We start from the raw sequence: 26,260 nt of genomic DNA on the forward strand, positions 1-26,260 counted from the left end.
AATCCGAACATATGTTAAAAATCAAAACCAACTCTAAATTATATAATCAAATGCCTTAAATAACCACCAAATCATTCTTTATGACACACTCTTAAAATTGTGATTCAATTCTACAATTAGTGATTTGAATACAACTTTAATATATTGAATAAATAATCGGCAAAAATGTAAGTAATATATTTATTCTTTTCATTAATTTTTGCCTCATTGTTATCTCAAAATGCGTGAAGATTCGTTGAATATTGTTTTCAAGGATCTTATCTGGTCAATTTTGAAAAATAAAATTTTGGATTCAAATTTTTTTATTAAAGTTGGATTCAAATCTTTCAAAAAAAAAAAAAAAACAAAACAAATTTGTGAAATAAAGAAGAATTATCTTTATTTTATAATTTGAAATCATAAAAAAAAAAAAAATCTAACGGATCCAATATGATATAAGAGCCTTTTAATGTAACTAAGAAGTTTGCTTCAGAACCAAATTTCAAACTCCAAAGCATTATTTTCGCATTTATAAATCCGTTAAAAATAGATTGTTGTTATCAGTAATTATTTATTTTAAATTATCACGATATATTTTATTTTAATTTTAAATATTAAATAATTTATTTAATTTAAATTTATTTTATAAAAAAATTAATTAGTGGGACAAATCCCAACAAATAAAACACTAGTTTTTCATTTATACGTGAATGTGAAAATTTGTCGTTTTTAAACCTTTTTTTATTTGTCAAAAAAAAAAAAAAAAAACGAAATAATGGCATGGCAAAACGTGTTTCATCTATTACCCAAAACAAAAGAGGTTTTTTTTATTTTTTTATTTTCCTAATAAAACTTTTGCGTCATAAAAGGCCACAAAAGAAAACTTTTGCATCATAAAATATCAGCACACACTTTTTTATTATAGTTGTAAACAAATCGTTCAGAAACAAATAAAAAATATGTAATTTATTTATTTATTTTTAAAAGTATTCATATTTAATTTATATTCGTTAAAATTTTTTTTATTCATACATATTTGATTCATTTAAAGAAAATATTATTCATATTTTATTCATATTCGATTAAATTAAATTAAATGAATTAATTTATGAATATTAAATGAATATATTTATAAATATATATATTAACATATTTATGAATAATAAATAAATTATAACTAAATAAATTTTTTAAAAAATAAATTGTAAACAAATATAAACGAATCCAAATAAATATAAATAAATTTTAAAATAAAATAAAAATAAAAAATAAAAATATAATATTATTATAAACGAATAATAAATGAATAAATTTTAAATAAATTTTAAATAAATTTATTCACGAATATAAAAAATAAAAAAAAAATTTATTTATATTCAATTCGTTTAATAAATAAATATTAAATTATTATTCAAAATCATTTATTAAACTTAATAAATAAATAAAAACTGAATATATTAACAAATAATTTATCAAAAACTCTATTTATTTATACTCCTATTCCCTACCATAGAAATAATTTGGATTTTCAAGGTTTCAACTGATTTTCCTTTTAGAGCTTCATTAATGGGTGCCCAATGCATTAACTATCAATAAATGATGCATTTATTGTCAAAATATTTATAAATAATTTCTTAACTAATCATACTTAGATCACCGTCAATAAAACTCAAATTTTAAATTCTACAAGTTCAAAAGAGTTTAAATTATTTTGAATTTAAACCGTTTCAAATTTAAATTGTTAAATACATGTTCAAAATATTTCAAATTAAAATCTTACAAGTTTTGATGAATCTAAGGTTTAAACTTTTTATTTTTTGAATGATTGTGAGCTCAAAATATTTTTAAGTTTAGACTGTTTTATATTTAAATCATTTTAAATTCAATTTTTTTTAGATCACGATGTTTGATTTTTTTTAATTATTTCAAATAATTAGATTTAATCTCATAATTAAAACTCAATCATAATGAAAAAAAAAAACATAATTGGCTTTTTTAAGAAAATTTATTTAACCTGCTATTATTGCAGGTTTTAGACTTCACAAATAAAATTAGTAAAATGACACTTTTTTAAGTATATTAAAAATTAAAAAATTAATTAAAAAATAAAACATGTTACAATCTTTTTTATTTGTAATTAAAATTAAAACTAAAATATTATATTTATATAATTAATTAAATAATCAACTATACTCTCATAATTAAATTATGATCATTAAATAATCAATTAACAAATTAAGATATAATTAAACAATCAAACTTAAATATAATTAGATTTAAATCTCGAAACTCAGGATTTTGAGATATATCATAATTGAAAGCGACCAAATCTTATCCGACTTTACTGATGATCATGTCAAACATGATTTACTCTGATTTGAATTTATTAATTACATTAAATCATCTTCAAATCTAAATAAAAATTCAAAATTATATTTAATTTGATGAATTGAATTGAAAAACAAATAAGCTAAACTGATATAATTTAAGGATTTTAATAATTATATGTTTTAATAAAATTTTATTAAGTGAAATAATTGATTATTTTAATAATTAAATAAAAATATTTTATATAATTAATTTAAATAATGTGTTTAAAACATTCCTTAACAAAATTAAACTCGAAATAACAAATATCCTACTTGGCAACTTTGTTATTTCATGTCTCATTTTATTTTGTTTATATTTTTTTTTAGGATGTCTCAAAATTATTTTTTAAATATCTAAAATTTTTATTTTTTTATTTTTATATTAAAAATTATGAAATTTCATTTGTATAAAAATTTTTTAATTTACTATTTTCAATTAAATTTTTTTTGAATTTCATAAAAATTAATACTAATAAAATAAATTAAGACGAAAGGAGAATATAATTTAAAATTTTTTAGAAGCAAATTAAAAGAAAAAAAACTCTTTATCTTTACAACCTGATTGATGCAATAAATCCAATTACTACAATCCAACACATCGACGTAGTGAATTAAATGCGTTGCTTGCCACAATTACTAACGTTTTCCATAAATCAAAGTCTTCAATTAATGAGATTGGTCGTTAGTTGGAAAAGAAAACAACAAGCTTAGTTTCCGTCCCCGAGCCACGCTCGCATTAAATGACACAGCCAGACACGTGGCGAAGGTGACGTGGAGTTTCAAACAACTATTTTTTATTGATGTTTAGACTTTTAATGTTGAATGAAAAATATTAATGTTGGTTTTAAAATAGTTCAGCAAAATTAATTTTTTTTCTCCATTTAAAACTCTAACTCACCATCCGTATAAAAGCTTAAAATAAAACCCTAAACATTAATGTGAAATAATTATAGCTAAAAAATAATAAATGAAATGTTCCCCTAATAAAATGAATCTAACGATTAATTCAATTAATTTATCTAATTATTTTTTAAAATTTAAATATCAATATTTATAATATTATTTATTTTTATATAATCTCTTTTGTTAAAAAAAAAAAAGTTAAGATCAAGAAATCTTAAGTTTCTTTATTTCCAAAATACACATAAATTAAAACTAAAAAATTTTCTGGGATATGATCACCATTATGGTCCATATACTGAAGAAACCAGAAATCTAAACCTATATGTTTAAATTTTCAAGAACCAAAATATTGGCAGGACTGGAAGGGAAAACGACCCTATGTTGCATTATAGAGTTACAATTATCTCCGGCCTCCAATCAATATTCAAAGAGAGAGAGAAACAGAAAGGATTAAAATGATGCATTGAGATCAATCCTAGGCTTCTTCACAGCCAGGGAAGATGGAATACTAGAATTGCATCGAGGGCATCTGGGATTTGTCTTGGAAGCTATCACATATAGCAAGCAACCAGGGCATGCAGCTGCAAACATTCCTGGTGTTGATGAAGATGCTGAAGGCGATGAAGGTGGTTCTGGTGCTGATGAACGTTTTTTCATGGTTTCTTTTTCTGCTCTTTCCAGGGCGTATTTAACCTTGTCAAGAGTGCAGACGCTTTGGTAACTGCTTGGAGTTGAAGACTGGAGGAGCTTTAAGTCCACGGAAGTCATGTCTTCAAAAAAGCTAATTGGGGGAAAGTTCAAGTTTTGAAGCTTGGAATCTTGAATCGTATTTGGTAACCAATTCTTGTTTTTTCCATCTGGAGAACAATTGGATGCTGATTCTGATAATGGTGACTTATGTAAGCTGAATTTTTGTGTCTGTACTTTCCCTGGCTGCATGTAAAGAACAGTATGGAACAAAAACTGCTTAGATCATGAATTACAGAGAAAAAACTTCAATAAATAAGCAGCAGGAAGATACCAAAAAAAAAAAAATCCATCCTTTGAAATGAAAAATTGGCATAGATGAGTACTTGGGATTTGTTACAAGAAAAAGGAAGAAAGATCTCAAATTCACCTGAAGTTGAATATCAGCCTTTGACAAACTTCCCAGCAAGTCTTTTGTAATCAAACTGTCTGAATTCCCAGCATGAATCTGAGGCTGTTCTTCGACGTGTCCACTCAATACCCTCGCCAATGAACGACTCACTTCTGTTGCCATTTCCAAGCCTTCACAGTTCACCCACAGTTTCCAACAGCACAAAAAGGGTAGGCTACAAAGAAAGAGAAAAAGGGCAAGGCAAAGGAAATTGAAAGCAAATTAAAGTTTTAAATGCTACTAAACGAAATTTAAGAATAAATAAGAGTCTATTAATTCCAAGAAAGTCATGGTCCAATTGATCAACATTAAAAATCCTTTAGAATATACTATGAATGTGAATGATTTTTGTGTGCGAGCGTGAAGATTTTACTGCGTATATGAGGATGACATAGACTTTTCAACAATCTTCAAGTAATTGGTGTGGATAGGAATCAAAGAATGAAGAAAAATTTTGAGAGCAGACATTAATGGCGGCATTTAATGCCTTTTGTACTCTTTTGTTGAAGAGGCTGCCCCCTCCCTAACGCGAGATGGAAGCTTCAGATTTTATACTTTGAAGACTGTGATGGCTAGGCGAATAAAGTACTCTCAGTAATTAAACGCCTTCAATCTAGGCCATTGTGTAAGGCAGATTCAAGTTGGTATTGAAAGTCGAATCCTTCTGTGAAATTCAAAGATGATAACTATAAAGCGTTGAATTCTCATTAAATCGTATAATGTTTTACGTTTAGTAGCTAGTTTGATATAAATTGCAAATCTGACAGCACGAAATTTCCTGTTTAAAAATTTTAAGGTCACGAAATTTCTCATTAACTCTTGGGTAGACTTGCAATGCAACCGAACAGTTGACTCCATATATATGAGTTTATAATTTTTATTTAAAAAATAGAATTTAGTTTTAAAAAACTTAAAATAAAATCGATTTGACAATAGAAGTCAAAATTGGATAATAAATTTTAAATTTAAATTTTAATATTTATAATTATATAAAGAAATTAATAGCACAGGATTCTATGTCGATTAATATCCAGTAATAAATGTTTAACACAATAACTTAGCTAACAATCCCATTTTCTTTTTTTACATTTATTAAAATATTGTTACCTTATATTTAATGAATATAATTTTTATAGTATTATATTTAAGTTATATTTTTATTCATACAATCAATTGATTTTAAATTAAATAATTAACATAATATCAAAATTAAAATTTTTTTAAAAAATTTGTCATCAATTAAATTTTTTTCATCTATGTTTATACAAAAAAAAAAATTTATTAAAATAATATTATTTTATATCTAATTAATATTTAATTTTTAAAATTTTATATTTAAATTAAAATTTTTTATTTATAATTAATTAATTTTAAATTAGATGCTTATAAACATTAAAAAAAATTACGCCAAAAGAAAGGAAAAGAAGAGAAAGATGGCACTGGTGAACCAATTTCCTGAACAAAACGTGTCACATCCAATTCTAAACAAAAGAAAAAGAAGTTGTCGTACTAAACATGTTTCATAAGTAGCAATTCTTACTGGTACTAGTATCGAACTTTTTTCAAAAGAATTAGAGGAAAGTAGGCTCCGGAGAATGGAGAACCTCAGGGCAAAAAAGTGGGCAGCAAATTTGCATCCATTTTGGGCGGATAAAGTAGACGAAGCACTAACCCAGTATTCACACCAGGTCATGTCAGTGGGCTCTCCAAAGGTCAGAAAAAAGTGGGCCACTTTTGAATTTCAGTGCTCAGTTGGCTCCCACATGATGGGCTTTTGTACCTCACTCGTTTTTCTCTTTCCTCTTCCACGTTTGTCCTGGGTCAGTCGACAGCAGCTGTTCCTCTTAAATTGAACCTGGAAAATGAAAAGGAGCTGCTGAAAGGTAAATTTGATGGCTCGGGTATTGTTCCTTAAATTTGAAGGTTTGAATTAGCTTTCAGCTTAGATCAGATATAGCCCTAGATTGATTTTTATTGCTGTTGGAATTTTTTTTTAAAGGAAAACATGAGAACTAGCATAAAACAAATTGAATTAAGACTTAATTTAATACTATTGTTGTGGTTTAATAAATTTTTAATTAAAAAATATATTTTTTAAGATAAAAAAATGATGATTTGATTAAAATAATTGATAATTAAAAAAAATATACGTGTGAAATTCGAGAAAAATTCACCGACAAAATCTTAGATGAATCCTTCCCTTTAACAGGTGACAAATCGTTCCATTAAATGACGTGCGCATCTTAATTGAGCCCAAAGATCTTGATACGTTAATCGATTGACTTAGAAATTACAATTGTAATTTTCCTTTTGCGTAGATGTAAGTTGAAGTTTGACAGCTAAATTAAGTACGTTAAGGCGAATCTCCCAGTGAATTTCGTGTAAACTTCATAACCATGACGTTGAACAAAAAAAAAAAGTATGGCTCAGAATAGTTACGGCAACTTGTTGGAGGAACTGGTCAAAGTGGAGTTACACGTGCAACTCATATCAAAGAAGTATTGATTAATTATCAGATTAAAAGTCCCAATGAAAGCTTCTCTGACGGTACAAATGAGACATCCTCTCAATCAGTTCTTCAAAATAATTATTATTATTATAAAGAATTTAAAACACGTAGCTGCGTATGACTGGCACTTGAAACATTTCCAGCAAGAAAATTAATGTATGATCGATGCATTTGACCGATTCAAGGTCATGCTCATGAAAATGAAGTTCAACTGACCGTTACGCTGACTATAAACCAATCAGCCAATCTGCTTAGAAGCCTCTTATGTATAACAAGGAAGAGCATCGACCGGGGCATCAGCATATCTGATAAACGAAGAAAGAAAAATGCTGAGGCAATTGTTGAGAAGGAGAGCGTCTTGCAGAAAACTAAATTTGCAGGGTAGAGAGAAAGAACGGGAGGGTGGCGCAGCTGTTCCGAAAGGGTATGTTCCGGTTATGGTTGGGACGGAGGAGAAGGAACTCGCAAAGTTTTTGATCCACATCGACATGTTCAAAAATGAATACTTTGTTGGGTTGCTTGAGATGGTTGCTCAAGAGGTTGGCTATGAAAACCCTGGCATCCTTAGAATCCCATACAATGCAGAATGTTTCAGAAACTTTTTGAACCAGATTTCAAGGATCAAATAATGCTACAGCTAGGGTTCTTTTTGTTTTTTTTAATTTCTTTTCCTCTCCATCACTATTTGCATCGTTGCTGTTACTTAATTTTCCTAGAGTTTCTATATATCTCAGGCATTAATAAAAGCATTCTGCAGCATGATACACAGTGGAGTGTTTCCACTGCCACCATTGCCAGATTGATCATCTATGTCACACGCCAACAGGGTCTCTCCCTCAAACCCACTGCCAGCAACACTTCTAGCATAGTTATCTTTCTAACTTTCATCTTCAGTCAACAATATATATGCTGTTAGTCTCAAAAAAAAACCAGAAGGGGGCATAATGCAATCAGTAATTTTCATCACAAAATTAAAACATAGTCATGAACTTGATATATAGTATTGGTATATTGTAGTAACATCAACAAACTAAATTGCTAAAGCCATTTCATGACCTTTCAGCACCAAATAGCTGGAGTTTTTTCTGGAACGAGTAATTTGAGATCTTTATTCTTTAATAAGGTAGTTTTAAACTTATTTCACTTATTACGTTATTTTAAATCAGTTTAATGCCATGTCATAATTCATTTATTCTCTTTCTCTTTTTATTAAGATCTCTTGTATTTTCCAATTCTCCTCTGTGATTAACATTGTTTGAGATTTACTTAAAACAGTGAAAATTCTTGATAGGTTAGCATCAAAACTTGAAAAAAAATCAAATCAACCCAATAAAACCTAGAAAAAGCACTATCCAGATTTTTTTGGTAAAAATTGTTTGATTTAAATTTGAGCAAAAAATTTGAAGTTTAAAACTTGAGAAGTCAATCAATGTATTGCGAAACAGAAAAAGTTACAAACAAACGGAACAAAAGTTTTGTAGTTAAAAGTAAGCCTTTTACTCTCTTTGTGTTCCTGAAAAATTTTTTTGCTGCTGTTGCCGCTACTGTGTTTGTTGCAAAGCTGCGAGTTCTGGTGGCCTCTCTCGCCTTCTAGCAACAGGAACTCAAGTACTCTTAACGTGAATTTGGCACTGAAACCCTCAACTTGTGCACCAAGTCCTGCATCTCAAATGTGCCCAATCTTTCTTAGCTTGGTTTCCACAATCTTGGCGATTCATGCCTCCTTGTCTCATAACCGTAAAACCTGCTGATATCGAAGGCCACTTATCAGAGAGGTTATAAGCCATCTAGTTATTCGACTAGGACCCGCTTGAAACGAGTAGTTGGTCACGTTTTGCTGATGTTGGTAATAATACTGTGGCCATATCTCAAACTCTTTGTTGTAAATCTCCTCGTTTCTGTACAAATACAGGTTCTTGAAGATGAAAATACTCAGTTTTTTATTGGAAATGAAAATGATGATGCCATAATGATGTTAGTTGTATAAGATTGCTTTATCATCTTAAGGAAAAAAAGAAAGGAAATAATTAAAATGATGAATTTTGATGTTCTAAACTTCAAACTTGTGGCTCACATTTTAATCCAAATAGTTTAGTTTTCTCGTGTATTGAAATAAAGGGACGTAGAAAAGATGGATTTTTTCCCTATACCTATATCAATTAAAATCTTTGTTCATGAATGGGGGTTGTTGTTAAACATTTTTCCATCAATGTGGTATTTAAGTCACATCATCATTATGTCACTGTTGATATAAACAAAGCTATCCCGTCAACTGAATTTTCTTTATTTTTATATTAAATTCCATTTTAATTCCATCAATCTCTCTTTTACACTTTTCAACTCTCTCTCTCTCTCTCTCTCTCTCTCTCTCTCTTTAAATCATGCGGATGCAAAAACTTCTTCTCATTGAACCGTCATATTAACAACCATAAAAATTTTCGTCTCTCATTCCAAATCCAAACTTAACCATTTCTCTTTTGATTTAATTGTTTTTTCCTCTTAGATTATATATATATATATATATATTTGTTGGTTAAAAAGTAATTTTTAAGGTCAAGTACTTAGAAAAGTTGGGTTGATTGCAAGAAATAAGTGAAGAGCTTGCTAAGGAAGAAGCGCAGTCGTCATCCTTTGTTGTTTCAACAGAGAATCATCATTTTGGTAGTTTGAGAGGCTTTTCAAATGACGTATTAATCTTGAGATTTTACCTCTTATTCTTTTTCAATTGATGATCTTTGCAGGGTAATTGCTGAGTCTTGTCGAAGGTAATTATTTTGTCTTTTTTTTTTTTGTTTTTTCTTTTTCTTCAAAAGAGATTTGACATCCGGATAAAATTGCAATTTTGGTGTAATTTTTAGCTTTTTTTTTTTTGTACAGACTACCAAAATTTTATCTTTATCTTTTTTTAATTTTAAATTCATAATTGGTTTTTTTTTCTATAACTTTTATTTTGATTTTTTTATGGAGCATTTCAGCTGATTCTAGCTTAAAATTTACATAAAATTAGAACTTTGTGTCTCTGGGTTTTCAAAGGATTTTACTTTTGTTTGTTACCTGTTTAGATTGTTTCAAAGTTTTTTTTTTTTTTTTTTATTAAATTGAAATTGATTATTGATCCAGGGAAAGTAATTTCTCTAGAAAAAGAAGAAATATAGCAATTGATTTAGTTTTTTTTTTTTTCATATTTTTGGAATTAAACACTAACAGTTATAACCTCAAATATATGATTTTATTGTAATTTAGACATGGGGGTTGGTCCATTTTGAAGCCAGCACTACTCATCTTTGTTAATAGAAAATTAGACTGTCTAAATGAATCTCTTGATAAAATGGATTTGATAGATACTTCTTTGAAAATATTCCTGGTTTTGTTGCTGTTGTTGCAGAGTTGATTCTTTTTGCTGGTAAAGCCATCAGGTTTCTTCAGAGCAAAGCCCTGCCTTTCAGTTTGAGGATGCTCTATATATAATTAGCAGATTAAAAAAATGGCTCTCAAAAGGTTTATTAGCTCAGTATCATAAATAATAAGAATTTGATAATACATAAAATATACCATCAGCTTTGCTTTGGGTACAAAAATAAACAATTCAAGTAAAAAAGCCATTCACTTTGTCAAGCTATTTCCGACGTAAGAAATTTAAAATGTACTTTCTTTTAATTCAAGCAATGCAATTGAAATTGTATTGAATGTATCTCAGACAGAGATTCCACCTGTGATTAGAAATTGTAAACAAAAATATAAGCTAAAAGTATGATTTTTCATTTATTAATGAAAGAAGTCCCTAAACAGGCAATATTTACGTGCTGGTTTATGCATGTGGTAAACTTTACAAAATATTATTTATACTTAATAAAAAATTTGATTGTTTATCCGAATAAAAATGAGGTTGTGTATCATATTATAAGTATGAAGATGATGATGATTTTAAATTTTTATTTGATATTGGGACAAGGGTGGGTAATATAACCCCCATCTTGTATTCATATCCTACATATATATCTATATATTTAATATATATATATATATATATTTTATTAAATCATATAAATTATTATTTTAGTTTAATTAAAATTAATATATTTTTATTGAAAATATATATTTATATATATTTATAAAAAATTATCTAATAAAAAAAACTAAAAAAAAATTTAATTTTTAGTTTTTTGTTAAAAGCTATGGATATATGTCCTCATACCCATTAAATATCCGTGTTGATGAAAATAGAGATAAATTTAAAATACCTATTAAATATGGTTACAAGGATAAATCTTATATAAATATATAAAAACCAAAGTTTTGGAAAAAAATGAAAAAAATTCTATGTGAACAGCTTAAAATATTGACATGTGGATGATTTTAAAAATCATCACGTGACATCTAATAAATATATTTTATTTTATTTAATACATTTTAATTTAAAAATAATTCAAAAAATTAAATTGATTATATTTATGTTTTTATAATTAATCTTAAATCATTCTCAATTCAATTGATATTAGAAGTATTAAAATTTTAAAATTTTTATAATTTGACAAATTAAATCAATCAGTCTTATATAAATATATAAAAGTCAAAACTTTTGACAAAAATGAAAAAAAATCCTATGTGGACGACCTAAATGTTGATATATGGATAGTTTTAAAAATTGTCACGTAACATCTAATAAATATATTTTATTTTACTAATACATTTTTAATTTAAAAATAATTCAAAAAACTAAATTGATTATATTTATGTTTTTATTATTAACCTTAAATCACTCTCAATTCAATTGATATTAAAAGTATCAAAATTTTAAAATTTTCTTAATTTGATAAATTAAATCAATCAATATAGAATTAATAAATTAATAAATACTACAATTACAATTATAAAATAGCTAATTCTCTAATCAATTATTTGATACATTTATATTTGATTAAATATAGTGTCTAGAAATTTATGTATTTCATATGTAAATATATAAAGCAAATATAATTCAAAAAATAAAATTGATTATATTTATGTTTTTATTATTGATTTTAAATCACTCTCAATTTAATTCATATTAAAAGTATTAAAATTTTAAAAATTTCTTTTTTTGATAAATTAAATCAATCAATATATAACTAATAAATTAATAAATACTAAAATTACAATTATAAAATAGTTGATTCTCTAATTAATTATTTGATACATTTATATCTGATTAAATATAGTGTCCATTTGAGTAATTGATGTATTTCATGATGTATTTCATGTGTAAATATATAAAGCATATATATCAAATTAATTCTCCATAATTAAATTAATGGAATAAAATATTTATTAATTTATATTTGATTGATAGATTTATCTTTCACTAAATATGATTTCGTTGGATAAAATATTAATGCACGTTAATTTCATTTATTTTCATTTGTAACATTTTATAATTTTATTATTTGATATTAATGCATGTTGATTTAATTTAAATTTAATTTGTTTTATTATCATTATTAAATATAATTATTTTATTTTATTTTATTGTTATAATTAAAGGATCTCTAAATGTTAATGGCAGAATAAAATATTTCAATATCAATCAACTTACAATATTAAACCATTATTCACTCATAATTTTTATTATTTCAATATTAATTTTCATAATTTAAAATTATCTTGATAATTGACTATATTTATGTTTTTGCCATTGACTTTAAATCACTTTCAATTCAATTCATATTAAAAGTATCAAAAGTATTAAAATTTTCTTAATTTGACAAATTAAATCAATCAATATATAATTAATAATTTAATAAATATAGCAATTATAATTATAAAATAATTGATTCTCTAATTAATTATTTGATACATTTATATTTGATTAATTATAGTATCCATTTCAGTAATTGATATATTTAATATGTAAATATAGAAAGCAAATATATCAAATTAATTCTCCATAATTAAATTAATGGAATAAAATATTTTATTAATTTATATTTCATTAAATATGATTTTATTTGGTAAAATATTAATATACTTTTGATTTCATTTGATAAAATATTAATGTACGTGGATTTTATTTGATTTCATTTGTAACATTTTGTAATTTTAAAATCTAGATATTAATGTACATTGATTTAATTAAAATTTAATTTGTTTTATTGTCCTTATTAAATATAATAAATATAATTTTTTTATTGTTATAAATTAAGGGATTTGTAAATGTTAATGACAGAATAAAATATTCCAATATCAATCAACTTAACATTGTTAGACCTTTATTCACTAATAGTTTTTATTATTTAACTTTCATAATTTAAAATTATCTTATTAATTGACCTATAACACATCTTTTATATAAGTAGGTCTAAGTTAAGTATAATGCATCTTTAACCACTTTTCAATAATTTTATATCTTTTAATCACTACTAAACTTTACTTTAATTTTTTCTTTGATGTTCACTTTATATCATTTTTTGGTCCGTGCTGCTCAAAGGTTATTCTTTTTTTTATACTTATACTTTATATTTCCTTAATTATGATAATAACTTTCTTTTTTTAATATTTTTTTGTTGATAATTGATTTAAAGATGATTTGGCATATACAAGGAAAGTATTTCACTAGTAGAGTCACTATCATAAAAGTTGATACCATTTTTGGTTGATACTATATGTCATGTAGGTGTAACAAGAAATTATTTAAAGTTGATAAGAAATTTTAATATTATTCTTGAAATGTTAATGTCCCTAATCCAACCCCAAGGTAATTAGTATTCATATTTTTTATATTTGATACATAAGAAAATTATTATTTCATGATGATAGTAAAAGTATTTTAAATTATTATATTATATTTATAATTGTAGATTTTTGCATTTTTTTATAGATACAAGTTGAATATTAAGATATATGATAATTCTGGAATGATAATGTTGATATTGTTGAATATAAAAGCAAATGATTTAATTAATAGAGATATTGACGATCTTTATGAAATATCTGTTAAGGTATTTTCTTTAAAATTATTTTAATATTATTTAATATTCAAATTAATTGAATGATATATTTATACTTATGATTTAGAAAAATAAATATTATAAAATCCAAGAGATATTTGAAGATCTTAGAGGTAAAATTTGTGTGTTCGAAATCTTGAGACAAGTAGTATCAAATTACAATGAATAAGGTTTATGATTTTGATCCTAAGCTTGAATGTCAAAAATTATTGAAAAATGTATGTATAAGCTTATTACAATGATTATGTTTGTTATAAAGTTATATAGTCTAGATTATAACTCAATTGTTGTCAAATTATATATTACTGTTTTATTTATCTCTTCACTTCTATTTGTAAAATTTATTGGCTCATCAAGTAAAATGACACCTACTTCAAAGATAGCAAGAAATACTTGAGAATTAATTGTTACATCTTCATTTCAACAACAATTTATGAAAGAATCTCCCATGAAAAAAGTTTATATGCGAGATTGATTTTAAGGATGAAAATTTTAATTTATTGAAATCGAAAACATTATTTGCATAAGTATATTCAATATGTAATTAATTTATTTTATTATATTAAAATATATAAATTTAAATAAAAATTATTGTATAAGTTGTGAGTTGTTCATAAACTTCATAGTTTATATTATCATTTAAAAAATTATATTTATATAAGATTTATTGATGCATAAATATATTTTCATGCATTGCATGAGTTTAAAACTAATATAATATAAAAATCCAGAGATAAAAATTGATGATACTTTAAAAAAACTAAAATCCCTACTTTTAGCCTTTAAACTCCATTCAATAATCATCAATAAATTTTAAGGACATGAAATAAACAAAACCTAGTAATTTACCCAAATAGATCATGAAGATTAATGAAATGAGAAAATGATTTATGTTTAAAGAATGATTTTATGATAGCTAAGTTTTTACATCCATATGAAGTGGGATCATCAACACCAGAACTAGTTCTACAGTCCTAGCTAACAGGTTATAGTAGTTAGTAAAGATATAATCATACAACCCTGCTAAGGGGTTATAATAGTTAGCGTAAGGCCCTGGCTAGGGGGTTATAATAGTTAGCAATGATCATTATGATGAAATTGTCGATATGGCCAATGTCAGGGGTTATAGCAGTGATCGTAGCTAACGATAAACAAATGATAACGATGATTTATGATGATAATGATTTATGATGATTTTAAAGATTGATCCATGATTTGTATATAAAGATGATTTACGATGATTTTTAATGATTGATCTATGATTTGGTTTGATTATAATATTTGAATGGTAGCATATTTTACAATGATTTTATGAATTGACATGTTTTTATATTGATTTATGAATTTACGAAATGTTTGATAGAAAGATGATCTTTGAAATGTTTTGATATTATGATTTGATGAATATTTTGAATGATCTATATGATATGTATGAAAACGATGCTTGATCTGGTAAGGTGTGAGTTCATCAAAATGTATGATACTCTCACCAAAAATAAGAAAAAGAGAATAATTCAATAACGACTGTAGGCACCCATTTTGGTCTAAGCCAGAATCAATTGGACCTGGTCCAATGGGGTCAATGATCAAGCCTGAGAGTTTATTGGTTTATTTATCATTTATGTTATTATTTTATTTTTCTAGATTTTATTTTTTCCTGATTGTTTATCTGTTTTATTTATTAATTTTGTTAGGCGATAATGATTAAAATAAAAAAAAGGTTAAAAAATAATAATAATAAATAATTTTTGTTGTGAATTAAGGGTTGGTAGGGTTGGAGTTAGATTCAATCTGTCTAAAGATTGATTTCATGAAAAGTCAAGGTTAATCAGAAACTTTTCTGATTTTACCCTACAAATACTCATAGATCAGAGGTAGTGAACACACAAAAACACAACAAGTAAAAAGAAAAAAAAAATTTGGAGTTTTTTTTGGGTAAAAAAATTTTTTTGGAAAATTTCTGAAAAATTTCAGATTCTGGTGAAATTTTTTTACGCCAGTTGAATTTTTTTGTGACTTTTTCGACACTAATTGAATTTTTTGGTAGGTTTCCCAGAAAATTTTGGTGAAATTTTTTGGCGTCGGTTGAATTTTTTTACACCAATTGAATTTTTTTGTAGGTTTCCCAGAATTTGATTGAAGATTTCGGCACCGATTGAATTTTTTGGTGAACTTCCAACGATCCAATCCAAATTTTGATAGGATTTTAAAATCTGGTGAAGGATTCAATCGGAGTTCATTCGAGTTGAGAGAGAGGGAGATGAAAGAAAAGGAAAAGAAGAGAAAAAGAAAGTGAAATCTGAGAAAAAGGCTGGGCGTTGCCTTTTATACTAGCTCTAAAACGACATCGTTTTAACATTTTAATTCAGCCCAGGATCCGCGTATTTTGCCATTGGACGACCTGACCCGAGCGCTCGACCTGCTTTCAACCAGCATCCCTACCTTTAGCTCCAGTCGAGCCGAGTTGCAAACCTAGTTGCCAAGCCAAACCTTCAAACCATCTCCTAAACTTGAAGCCATGTCGTTACAGCCGAGCTATTTCATTTTTTAGTTTTTTGGTATATTTTATTTATTTTTTAATTTATGTGTTTATTTTTTTAATATTTTTGCATGATTAAATTTTAAAAAAAATTAAATAGTTTTTAAGAATAAGTATTGATTATCCAATGAGGGAGTTTATAAGAATTTCAAATGAAAATTTTTTGTAAAATTCTTAAGTGAGGAATTTTGTTTAAATTGTCTCAAATGGTGGAATAATTTAGATAAAATTTTAATAGTAATAATTAATACTTATTTTCAAACAAAAAAATAAAAAATAAAAAATTTTGGTTGAAAATATTTTACAATTATCCAAAGATGAGATTCTTAGAAATTTCAAATGGTAAATTCTTAATAAATCTCTAGGTGAGAAATTTTTTTAAATTTGTTCCAAGTTGTGGAAGAATTTAAATTAAATTTCAATAAAAAATAATTATCATATTATTTTTCTTCCAAAAAAAGAAGAAAAAAAAGAAAAAGAATTTCTAAATAGGCCCAAATGATAGAGAATTTAAAAATTGAAAAAATATATATTTTTAATTTAGCCCAAATAGTGGAGTAATTAGATATATTTTTAAAAATAAAAAAATAATTAAACTTTTTTTCGACGACGGAGCCTCTTCAAGAAAACAAATAGGATTCTTGAATACTCTTGAGATGAAAAAAGATTTTTTAAAATTTTACCAGATTGATGGAAGAATCTTATAGATTATTTCTAATATTTCAATATAAAAATTTGAAACCATTAGAATCAAGACCCTAAGATAAATTTAAAATAAAGTAGTATCATCCTTTGGATGGACATGTGGGGGTGCTATAACATTTCCTATATGTAACTGAACTCTCAAACCTTGTTCTGGTTAGTAGACCCGAACATATTCTTTTAAGGACCCTTAGTCAAGCTTAAAAACCCTTTAAGAGGATAGATTCTTTAAGTGATCAATCACATATAGATAAAAAAGATTGATAGCAACTTCATTTATTAAGTCTAGCTATAAATTTTTGGATCTATATATTATGACAGTTTGACTACTCCACTGGGGATAGCCATAGAGAGTCAAGCCATAAACTTTTAAATTTATCCTATTCCTTGGTCTAATGGTTTTAAATTGTAATGATTTATGTTATCTATTTACTACATTTTTATCTTTTTTATCTTTTATTTTTGGGGCATGAAACTTATATGTTCTTTCACATATACTATCATATGCATTTGCATTACATGAGCTCTATACTCGAGCTCCATCCCTCTTAGAAGGGAGTAAAGCACCTACGCTCTCATGAGATGATAATCTCTGCAATGGTTAGTGAAATACTCCATCTCAAATTGAATCTTTTTCGTTAATAGCCTGTGATGGATGAGGATTGGAATGTTTTACTAGTCTGTGATAGGCTATGATGTAAGGAACAATTTGAGAACTTTTAGTGGTCAAAGTCATCTAACCCTGTATATAATCAACACCTAAGATGACCAACCTTAAGATAGAGCCTTTCCTACCAATTGATAGATGTATCCTAAAATTAGGACACAAAAAGGAACAATTTGTGTGATATATTGCTTATCTAACCATTTTCTTTGTTTGACTTTGTGCTTTTGCATTATTTCAATTAGTATTTGCATTATCATATCATGCATTATTTTCATTGTCATATTTAACATTATGCATTTACATCATTTTCATATAGATTTCATCAATGAAAATGTACATTTCATTCATGCATTGAAATAGCAAACACAAAGCATATCATTCATGATGATGTAATTATGGTACTTAAGGCTTAAGGATAGCTCCATCAACTAAGAACTCAACTCACTAATACAACACAAGAGCTCGAGCTAGACATATGAAACAAAAAAATTTCAATCGTCTCGAGAGGATAGAGAAAGCTTAAAAGAAGTTTAAAAGAGAATTGAACAGGATTCTAGAAGCTTTGGATAAGTTAAATAAGGGGAAGAATGTCGAAGAAAATACTAGCCAATAAGACTATCCATTACAAGAGATGACTGACCTTATACATCATTCTGATTTTGGATCACATAAAGCCCAATCCACTCAAGATGTACCACCATAATAATTCACCTATCCTATAAAGTACATATACCTTGAAATACCATCAGCTTCAAATTCATGATAACACCAGAGTTATGTAATAGAACCAGTACCAATCCACAACTTGGATGATCCAGAAGAGAAAGAGAAATCAAGGCCTAAAGAGAAAAAAACCTTAAATGTTGAATAGAAGATGAAATTATTAGAGGAAAGATTACGAGCCATAGAAAAAATTAGTTTTTATAGTTCAGTGAATGTTACTGGGCTCTATTTAGTCTTAGATATTGTTATTCCTCATAAGTTCAATGTTTCAGAGTTTAAAAAGTATGATGGTACAAAGTGTACAAAAACTCATATTATCATATACTGTTGAAAGATGGTAACTCATGCTAATAATGAAAAGTTATTGATACATGTGTTTCAAGATAACCTTACTGGCTATGCTACTAGGTGGAATGTCTAGCTGAATAGAATTTGTATTCGTTCTTAGAGTGATATAGCTTATGACTTCATCAGTCAGTACGGTATATCATAGACTTAGCCCCTGATTGCTTATCCTTGCAGAACGTGAAAAAAAAGTAAATGAGTCATTAAAGAATACGTCCAGAGGTGGAAAGATGTAGCTTCTCAAGTGCAACCTCCTTTGACTAAAAAGAAAAATATAGTATTGTTTGTCAGCACTTTGAAATCTCCTTATTATAAAAAAAATGATAAAGAATGCCATAAAAAATTTTACTGATATGGTGATTTCAGGTGAAATTATTAAGAATACCATTAAAAATGGTAAGTTAGAAGGTAAGGAACCTAAGAAGGTGCCAAAAATAAATAGACTGAAGCTCAAGCTATGAGTTTTGATAGACAGTTTAGGAGATATCAACCCTATCCATCATAAGGTTATTCCCTATACTATCCTACTGTGAACAATACCTTACCCTACCCATATCAACCATATCCACAATCAGCTTACCCATCAACCTAGTAATCAACCTTTTAAAAACCTACATCAACTTCAAAGCCTAACAACCAAGCAAGTGGTTTAAGTAAGAAGATCTTGAAATAACTAAGAAATGACGTATATTGACTTTATCCCCATGACTTATACTGAGTTATTCTCAGAACTGATCAAGAACAATTTGGTATCTCTAGTTATTCTAGAACCATTAAAGTCACCTTATTCAAAGTGGTACGATGCTAATGCAACATACGATTATCACAATAGAAATGTAGGTCATTCTATTGAAACTTGCCCTACTTTCAAATACAAAATGTAAAATTTGATCCAAAAAAGCTTAGTGAGCTCAACAAATCATGGGGACAAGATGTCAATAAAAATCCTTCACCTGATTGCACATAGGTGTAATTTTAAAAATGATGTTAAGGCTGGTTAGAAGTTGCTTATCATTTTAAGATTTCTTTTATAGTAAAGTTAGAAAATTTTTCATGCAATAGGATTTCATTTGTTATCATTTTAATGAAAGACAAGTTGATGCATTTCATTACATTTTCTCTTTCGTCCAGGTCGTTATTCCATGCTTTGCTATTTGCCACATCTTTTTATTCCCATTCTCAAATTTTAAATGATGAATGTTTAGAAAATAATAATAATAATAATTTTGAGATTTAATTTTGAGAACTCATTCACATTGATCTGAGGAGACTATTTGAGCAAAAAAAATAAGTTGTTAACATATGTAAAATTAATATCTTTTAAAAATGTGCAGTTTTTTATAAAGATCCATGAGCTTATTTTTGTTCAATAGATGATGTACAAGGAAATGATTCACATTTGAGATAAAAAATGATCATTTTTTTTACCATTTGAAAAATTATTCATTGCTACCTCTTTGAGCCTATTATGATTTCTTTTTCTAAAAAACTCTAACCAATGATCACTCTCCACACTAGAGGGTAATTTTTTTAAAAGAAAAGAGATAAAATATCATAGAGGGTCTCAAATAGAAAGAAAAAAAGAGAAATAAAAAAAGAGAAAAAGAAAAAAATTGAAAAAATAAATGTCGCACATGATTTGGGGCGAAGTAATTAGAATCTTTTTATGAGAAATAAAAAAACAAAGTAATAAAATGATATGGAATAGGGCAAAATGCCAAAATCCATTAAGTGACGAGAAAAGATCCTTTGGTTTTGAACCCTTTAAACACATGTTTTGAGCCTATTTTATCTATTTCTTTCATAACTCCTCACCGTGACTTATGTTATAACCTTTAAAAGTCCATTTGAATTAAATGTGAATGCTAAAATTGAATGATCATATGTTGGACTAAGGTATGCTTGTGATGGAATAACGAAATCATGCTACTTTCCTCTAGAGATTGATGTATTACTAATGGATGGGAAAAAAAAGAGAAAGAAAAAAAAAAAGAAAAAAAAAAAGGGAAAAAAAGAGAAAAAAATGGAAATGTGGGAAAAATAAGATCAAATTAAAAATTCGAAAGGGCGATTTGGGTAGAAAAATCTTTGAGTGGAGAGTTATATAACTAGTTCACATGAAAAAAAGGCAAAGATATCTAAAGATCTCTCAAAGCTAAGGCAAAGTTCACTAAGCTCAAAATGACTTCAAAAGTCAATGGAATAAGTTAAAAAAAAAAATCATGGATTAATGTTTAGAATTGTTTGAATATTCATTGTTTGAATATTGTTACTCCATTTGTTTAATACCATTCTTAAGGGCATGCTTTGAATTTTTTCCTTTGCCCATTTGTTTTTGTACCAAACTTACTATTCGTTGACTACTTTTCTTTCAATTAACCTTGTGCTATCTTATTTTTGCATCCAAAATAAATCGAGAAAATGTCTGATTATATTATAATTGTCAAAAATAAAAATGATGATGAATGAACGATAATGTGCATAAAAGACTCTTGCATTCATTTGAAAAAAAATCTAGGATAATAAGGAGTAAAAACATAAAGAGTGAAAAAACTTGAAAAGATGATTTGAAAAGACACATAGTGTGATCAAATGATGAATATGGTGATGGATTAGTCAACAAATGAAGATAAGGTCAAAAATCTGAAAAAAAGACTATTAAAAAAATGAATATGGTGATGGATTGATTGACATAACTTGTAAGTTATGGTCAAATAATATGGACTAGAGGATAAAATTTATTCTGAATGGCTAGTGGTGAAAAGCCTGTAAATTGAAATAATAAAAATAGTATAGATCAATAGATGAAATCTATGGTGAAATTGCTAGAGCTGATAAGCTTATGAAATTATGATCCAATGATGAAGATCAGATGACATAATTTATTCTAGAGTGACTAGTGCTAAGAAGCTTGTGAGTTGTGATTAAATGATATGGGATGATGGAGAATAAAACTTATTCTGAAATTGCTAATGTTAAAAAACCTATGAATGATGATCAATTGATAAAAATGATGATGACCAGTTGACGAAACTTATTCTAAAGTACTGACAAGCTAAAAATGAGAAAAATGTGAGATAGTGGGGTCTTGAGAACCATATTACCACATTTTAATTAAATTTCATGACATTGACATCCGCATTATATGTATTACATTTTGCATTGTTTTGGCCATACATTTGCATTACGCAGTAAACATTTGACTCACGGTTGAGAATATGACGTCTGTAGTATTGTGAGAATCTAGATTGTTGCATTTGCATCATTAAGAAAGTATTAGCATCATTGATCATGACATTTAGTACATATAAAATTTTGACTTTAGCAAAAAGTTTGAAAGTCATCTAGAAAAAAATTTTTAAATATTTTGATGAAGTCCTAAATCTTTAAATTAGAATCTTTAAGTCTTAAATGATAATTTTTAAGATGTTTTCAAATGAGAATCTTTGAGTCTTAAATGAAAAACTTTAAGAAATCCTCAAGTGAGAATCTTTAAATTTTAAATAAGAATCTTTAAAAAATACTCAAATGAGAATCTTTAAGAAATTCTCAATGAGAATATTTAAAAAATCTTCAAATGAGAATATTTGAATTTTAAATAAGAATCTTTGAGTTTTCAAATGAGAATATTTGAGATGAAAAATCCTAAAATTTGTCATATGTGAATTTTTAAACTAGATTAAGAAGCTTTGAACTTTTGATGCGAATCTCTAAATTTGTGAATAAGAACCTTTGAATGAGAAACTTAAAAATAATTCGAATGTGAATCTTTGAAAAGCTTTAAACTCTTTGGATGTGAACCTCAAATTTTTCGAATGTAAATTTTCAAATTCGAATGAGAATCTTTGAAAAGAACTCAAATGAGAACCTTTGAGATTTTAGATGTAAGACTCTAAGATTTATTGAATGTGAACCTTTAAACTCGAATGAGAATCTTTGAATTTTTTAATGTAAATCTCTAAAATTCAAATGAGAATCTTTAAATATCGGATGTAAGCCTTACAATTTGCATGTGAACCCCTGAATTAAAACTTTGGATAAAAATATCTTAAATGCAAATATTAAAATCTTGCAAATATAAATTCTTGCATATATGAGATTTTATGAATCAAATTATTGTGAAACTAAAATTTTCAGAATCAAATTTCAGTGAATTCTTATAAAGCTGAAAGGTTCTTACGAATTTGAACATTTGAATTTTGAACTCAAATTGTGAATCTTTGAGTTTTCATTTCATCAGACATGATCTATGATTCTTTTGGATATGATTGTCGATGAGCTTTTATTTTTTAAAGTCGTTGAGCCTTTGTTTAGAGGAGTTTTTTTTTTCAAGGTCATTGAGCCTCTGTTTAAAGGATCATTTATTTATTTTTGTGGATCCTCTACTTAAATGAGCAATATTATTTTTCCAAAAACTGTGAGCCTTTGCTTAGGGAAGCCTTACGCCATTTAGTCGGTTATAGTGTTTGGTTGTAAAAAAAAAAAAAACACAAAAAAGGGTGAATGTGTTGGGATGATCATATGCAGGGTGTCGACATCTTTGCATAATTTTTGTTTCATAAAAAATGTGCAAAGAGGGGCAGCTGTAGACACTCATATTGGTCCAGACCTAGATCAATTAGGCCTGGTTCAATGGGGTCAATGATCAAGTTTGAGAGTTTATTGGTTTATTTATCCTATATGTTATTATTTTATTTTTTTAGATTTTTATCTTTTTCTGATTGTTTATCTATTTTATTTATTAATTTTGTTGGCGATATCATTAAAGTAAAAAATAAAAAATAAAAAAAAAGTTAAAAAATAATAATAAAATATAAGTTTTACCGTGAATTGGGGGTTGGTAGGGTTAGAGTTGGATTCAATCTATCTAAGGATTAATTTCACGAAAATCCTATCCAAAAGGGGAGTTAGGGTTAATTAGAAACTTTTTTGATTTTACCCTATAAATACCTATAGATCAAAGGTAATGAAACACACAGAATACACAAAAACACAGCAAGCAGAAAGCAAAAAAAAATTTAAGAGTTTTTTTTAGTAAAAAATTTTTTTAGGAATTTTCTAGAAAATTCTATATTGCTACGAAATTTTTCGATGTTGGTTGAATTTTTCAGTGACTTTTTCGACGTTGGTTGAATTTTTTGGCAGGTTTCCCAGAATTCAGCACCAATTGAATTTTTTTGTGAACTTCCAACAAATCAACCCAGATTTTGATGAGATTTTTAGAATGCGGTGAAAGATTCAACTAGAGTTTATCCAGGTTCGAAAGAGAGGGAGAGAAAAGAAAGGAGAAAAAAGAGAAAAAAAGTGAAATATGAGGAAAAATGGCTGGGTGCTGCCTTTTATATTAGCTCCAAAATGACGTCATTTTGGCATTTTAATTCAGCCCAGGATCCACGCGTTTTACTGCTGGGTGAGTCGACCCAAGCATTCGACCCGCTTTCAACCCACGTCCCTACCTTTGGCTCTAGCAGAGCCGAGCTGCAAACCCAACCGCCAAGCTGAGTCTCCAAGCTGTCTCCTGAACTTGAAGTCGAGTCAGGCCGAGTCGCTATAGCCGAGTTGTTTCGTTTTTTATTTTTTAATTTTTTTGGTTTATTTATTTATTTATGTGTTTATTTTTTTTAGTATTTTTGCATGATTAAATTTAGAAAAAGAATAAAAAATAAAAAAATAAAATATTTTTTGAGAATAAGTATTAATTATCTAATGATGGAGTTTATAGAAATTTCAAATAATAAATTTCTTTTAAAATTTTTATAAAATTCTTAGGTGAAAAATTTTGTCTAAATTTGCACATATAATGAAATAATTTAGATAAAATTTTAATAACAATAATTAATATTTATTTTTAAACAAAAATATAAAAAAATAAAAAATTTTGGTTTAAAATATTTGATAATTATCTAAAAATGAGATTCTTAAAAATTTCAAATGGTAAATTCCTAAGAAATTTTTAAGAAATCTCTAGATGAGAAATTTCTTTAAATTTATCCCAAATGATGGAAGAATTTAAATGAAATTTCGATAAAAAAATAATTGTCGTATTATTTTCTTCTCGAAAAAAAGAAAAAAAAGGGGAAAAAGAATTTCTAAATAGGCTCAAATGATGAAAAATTTAGAAATTCAAAAGAGAAAATATTTCTAATTTAGCCCAAATAGTGAAATAATTAAATTTTTTTTTTTTTTAAAAAATAATAATAAAAAAACTTTTTTTCGTCGACGGAACCTCTTTCAATAAACAAATGGGATTCTTGAATATTTTTGAGATGATAAAATATTTTTAAGAATTCTATAAGATTGATGGAAGAATCTTATAAATTATTTTCGATATTTCAATATAAAAATTTGGAATCATTAGAATCAAGACCTTAGAATAAATTTAAAATAAAATTGTACCATCCTTTAGATGGGCATGTGGGGTGCTATAACTTTTTTCATATGTAACGAAACTCTCGAAACCTGTTTTGGTTAATAGACTCAAATTTATTCTTTTAGGGACTTTTAGTCAAGATTAAGAGCTTCTTAAAAATATAGATTCTTTAGGTGGCTAATCACACATAAATAAGAAAGATTGGTAGCGATTTTATGTGTTAAGTCTAGCTATAGATTTTTGGATCTATATGTTATAACAATAATAAATGAAATTCTCTTTGTGAAGAAAAGACAAATGGATTTCTTTTTGTGAAGAAAAATAAAATATAATGAAAATATTCAAAATTAAAATGACCTAATAAATTATGATCTATTCATGTAAAAACAAAGCCTTTTATTTAAATTTTACTGATTTTGCTTGCCTAATTAATATGGAGGTTATATTATAATTCAACACCGTAACTACAAGGCTTAGGAGTCTTATAGAATCAAAAATTTATCAATAACAACGTTGCCAAATATAATACCTTTCACGAACCTTTAATGCTCCAATTTTTTTTTAATTGTATTTAATAAAAAAAAAGTAAAATGTTGGGAGAAAATAGTGTTTAGGGTTTATGAGAGATTATAATTTAATAAAAGAAATTTTACACATATAATGATTCAATTTTTTTAAAAAAATTTATTTAAATCATTATTTAAAAAATATGATATGGTATTGACATGTCATTGACATGACGTAAATACCTATTTTAAAGAAATAAGTTTTAAATTAGGAATAAAGATTTTAAAAACATTGTTGTTGGAAAAACTTGGAAAAGATGAATGGAGTGCTGACATGGCATATGCTTGGTTTAGTACCCTTCTAAGGGAAATAAGTTTAAAATTGCCTTTATTAAGGAATAAAATTTTAAATTACTCCTGAGAAAAAACTCAGCTGACCCTTAATAGGAGAAACAGGAGCAAATTTTGTATATTTGGGCCTAGGCCTGAGTATTTTTCTCTTCTTTCTATCACTCGGGCTGACGCCT

The 26,260-nt window shown here is 26.6% G+C and overlaps 1 protein-coding gene across 1 annotated transcript; it reads right to left on the reverse strand.

Annotated features, from left to right (window-relative positions):
* Positions 1-3,449: 3,449 nt before the first annotated feature.
* On the reverse strand, positions 3,450-5,108 carry LOC111278588 (uncharacterized). Its single transcript, XM_022865192.2, has 3 exons — positions 4,763-5,108; positions 4,369-4,564; positions 3,450-4,184 (listed from the first exon to the last, which is right to left on the reverse strand). Exons 1-3 carry the CDS (start codon positions 4,867-4,869, stop codon positions 3,702-3,704), a joined length of 786 nt encoding a protein of 261 aa, XP_022720927.2. The 5' UTR covers positions 4,870-5,108; the 3' UTR covers positions 3,450-3,701.
* Positions 5,109-26,260: the final 21,152 nt, after the last annotated feature.

Source organism: Durio zibethinus, chromosome 8 (assembly GCF_047325235.1).
Source record: "Durio zibethinus cultivar Kanyao isolate XHJ-2024 chromosome 8, ASM4732523v1, whole genome shotgun sequence".
NCBI classification, from domain to species: domain Eukaryota; kingdom Viridiplantae; phylum Streptophyta; class Magnoliopsida; order Malvales; family Malvaceae; genus Durio; species Durio zibethinus.

Coding starts and splice junctions, on each gene's coding strand:
- LOC111278588 (XM_022865192.2), bottom strand. CDS start 4,869: ATGCCGCCATTAATGTCTGCTCTCAAAATTTTTCTTCATTCTTTGATT. Junction 4,565..4,762: donor ATGTCATCCTCATATACGCA/GTAAAATCTTCA, acceptor CTTTCTTTGTAG/CCTACCCTTTTTGTGCTGTT. Junction 4,185..4,368: donor AGGCTGATATTCAACTTCAG/GTGAATTTGAGA, acceptor CTTTACATGCAG/CCAGGGAAAGTACAGACACA.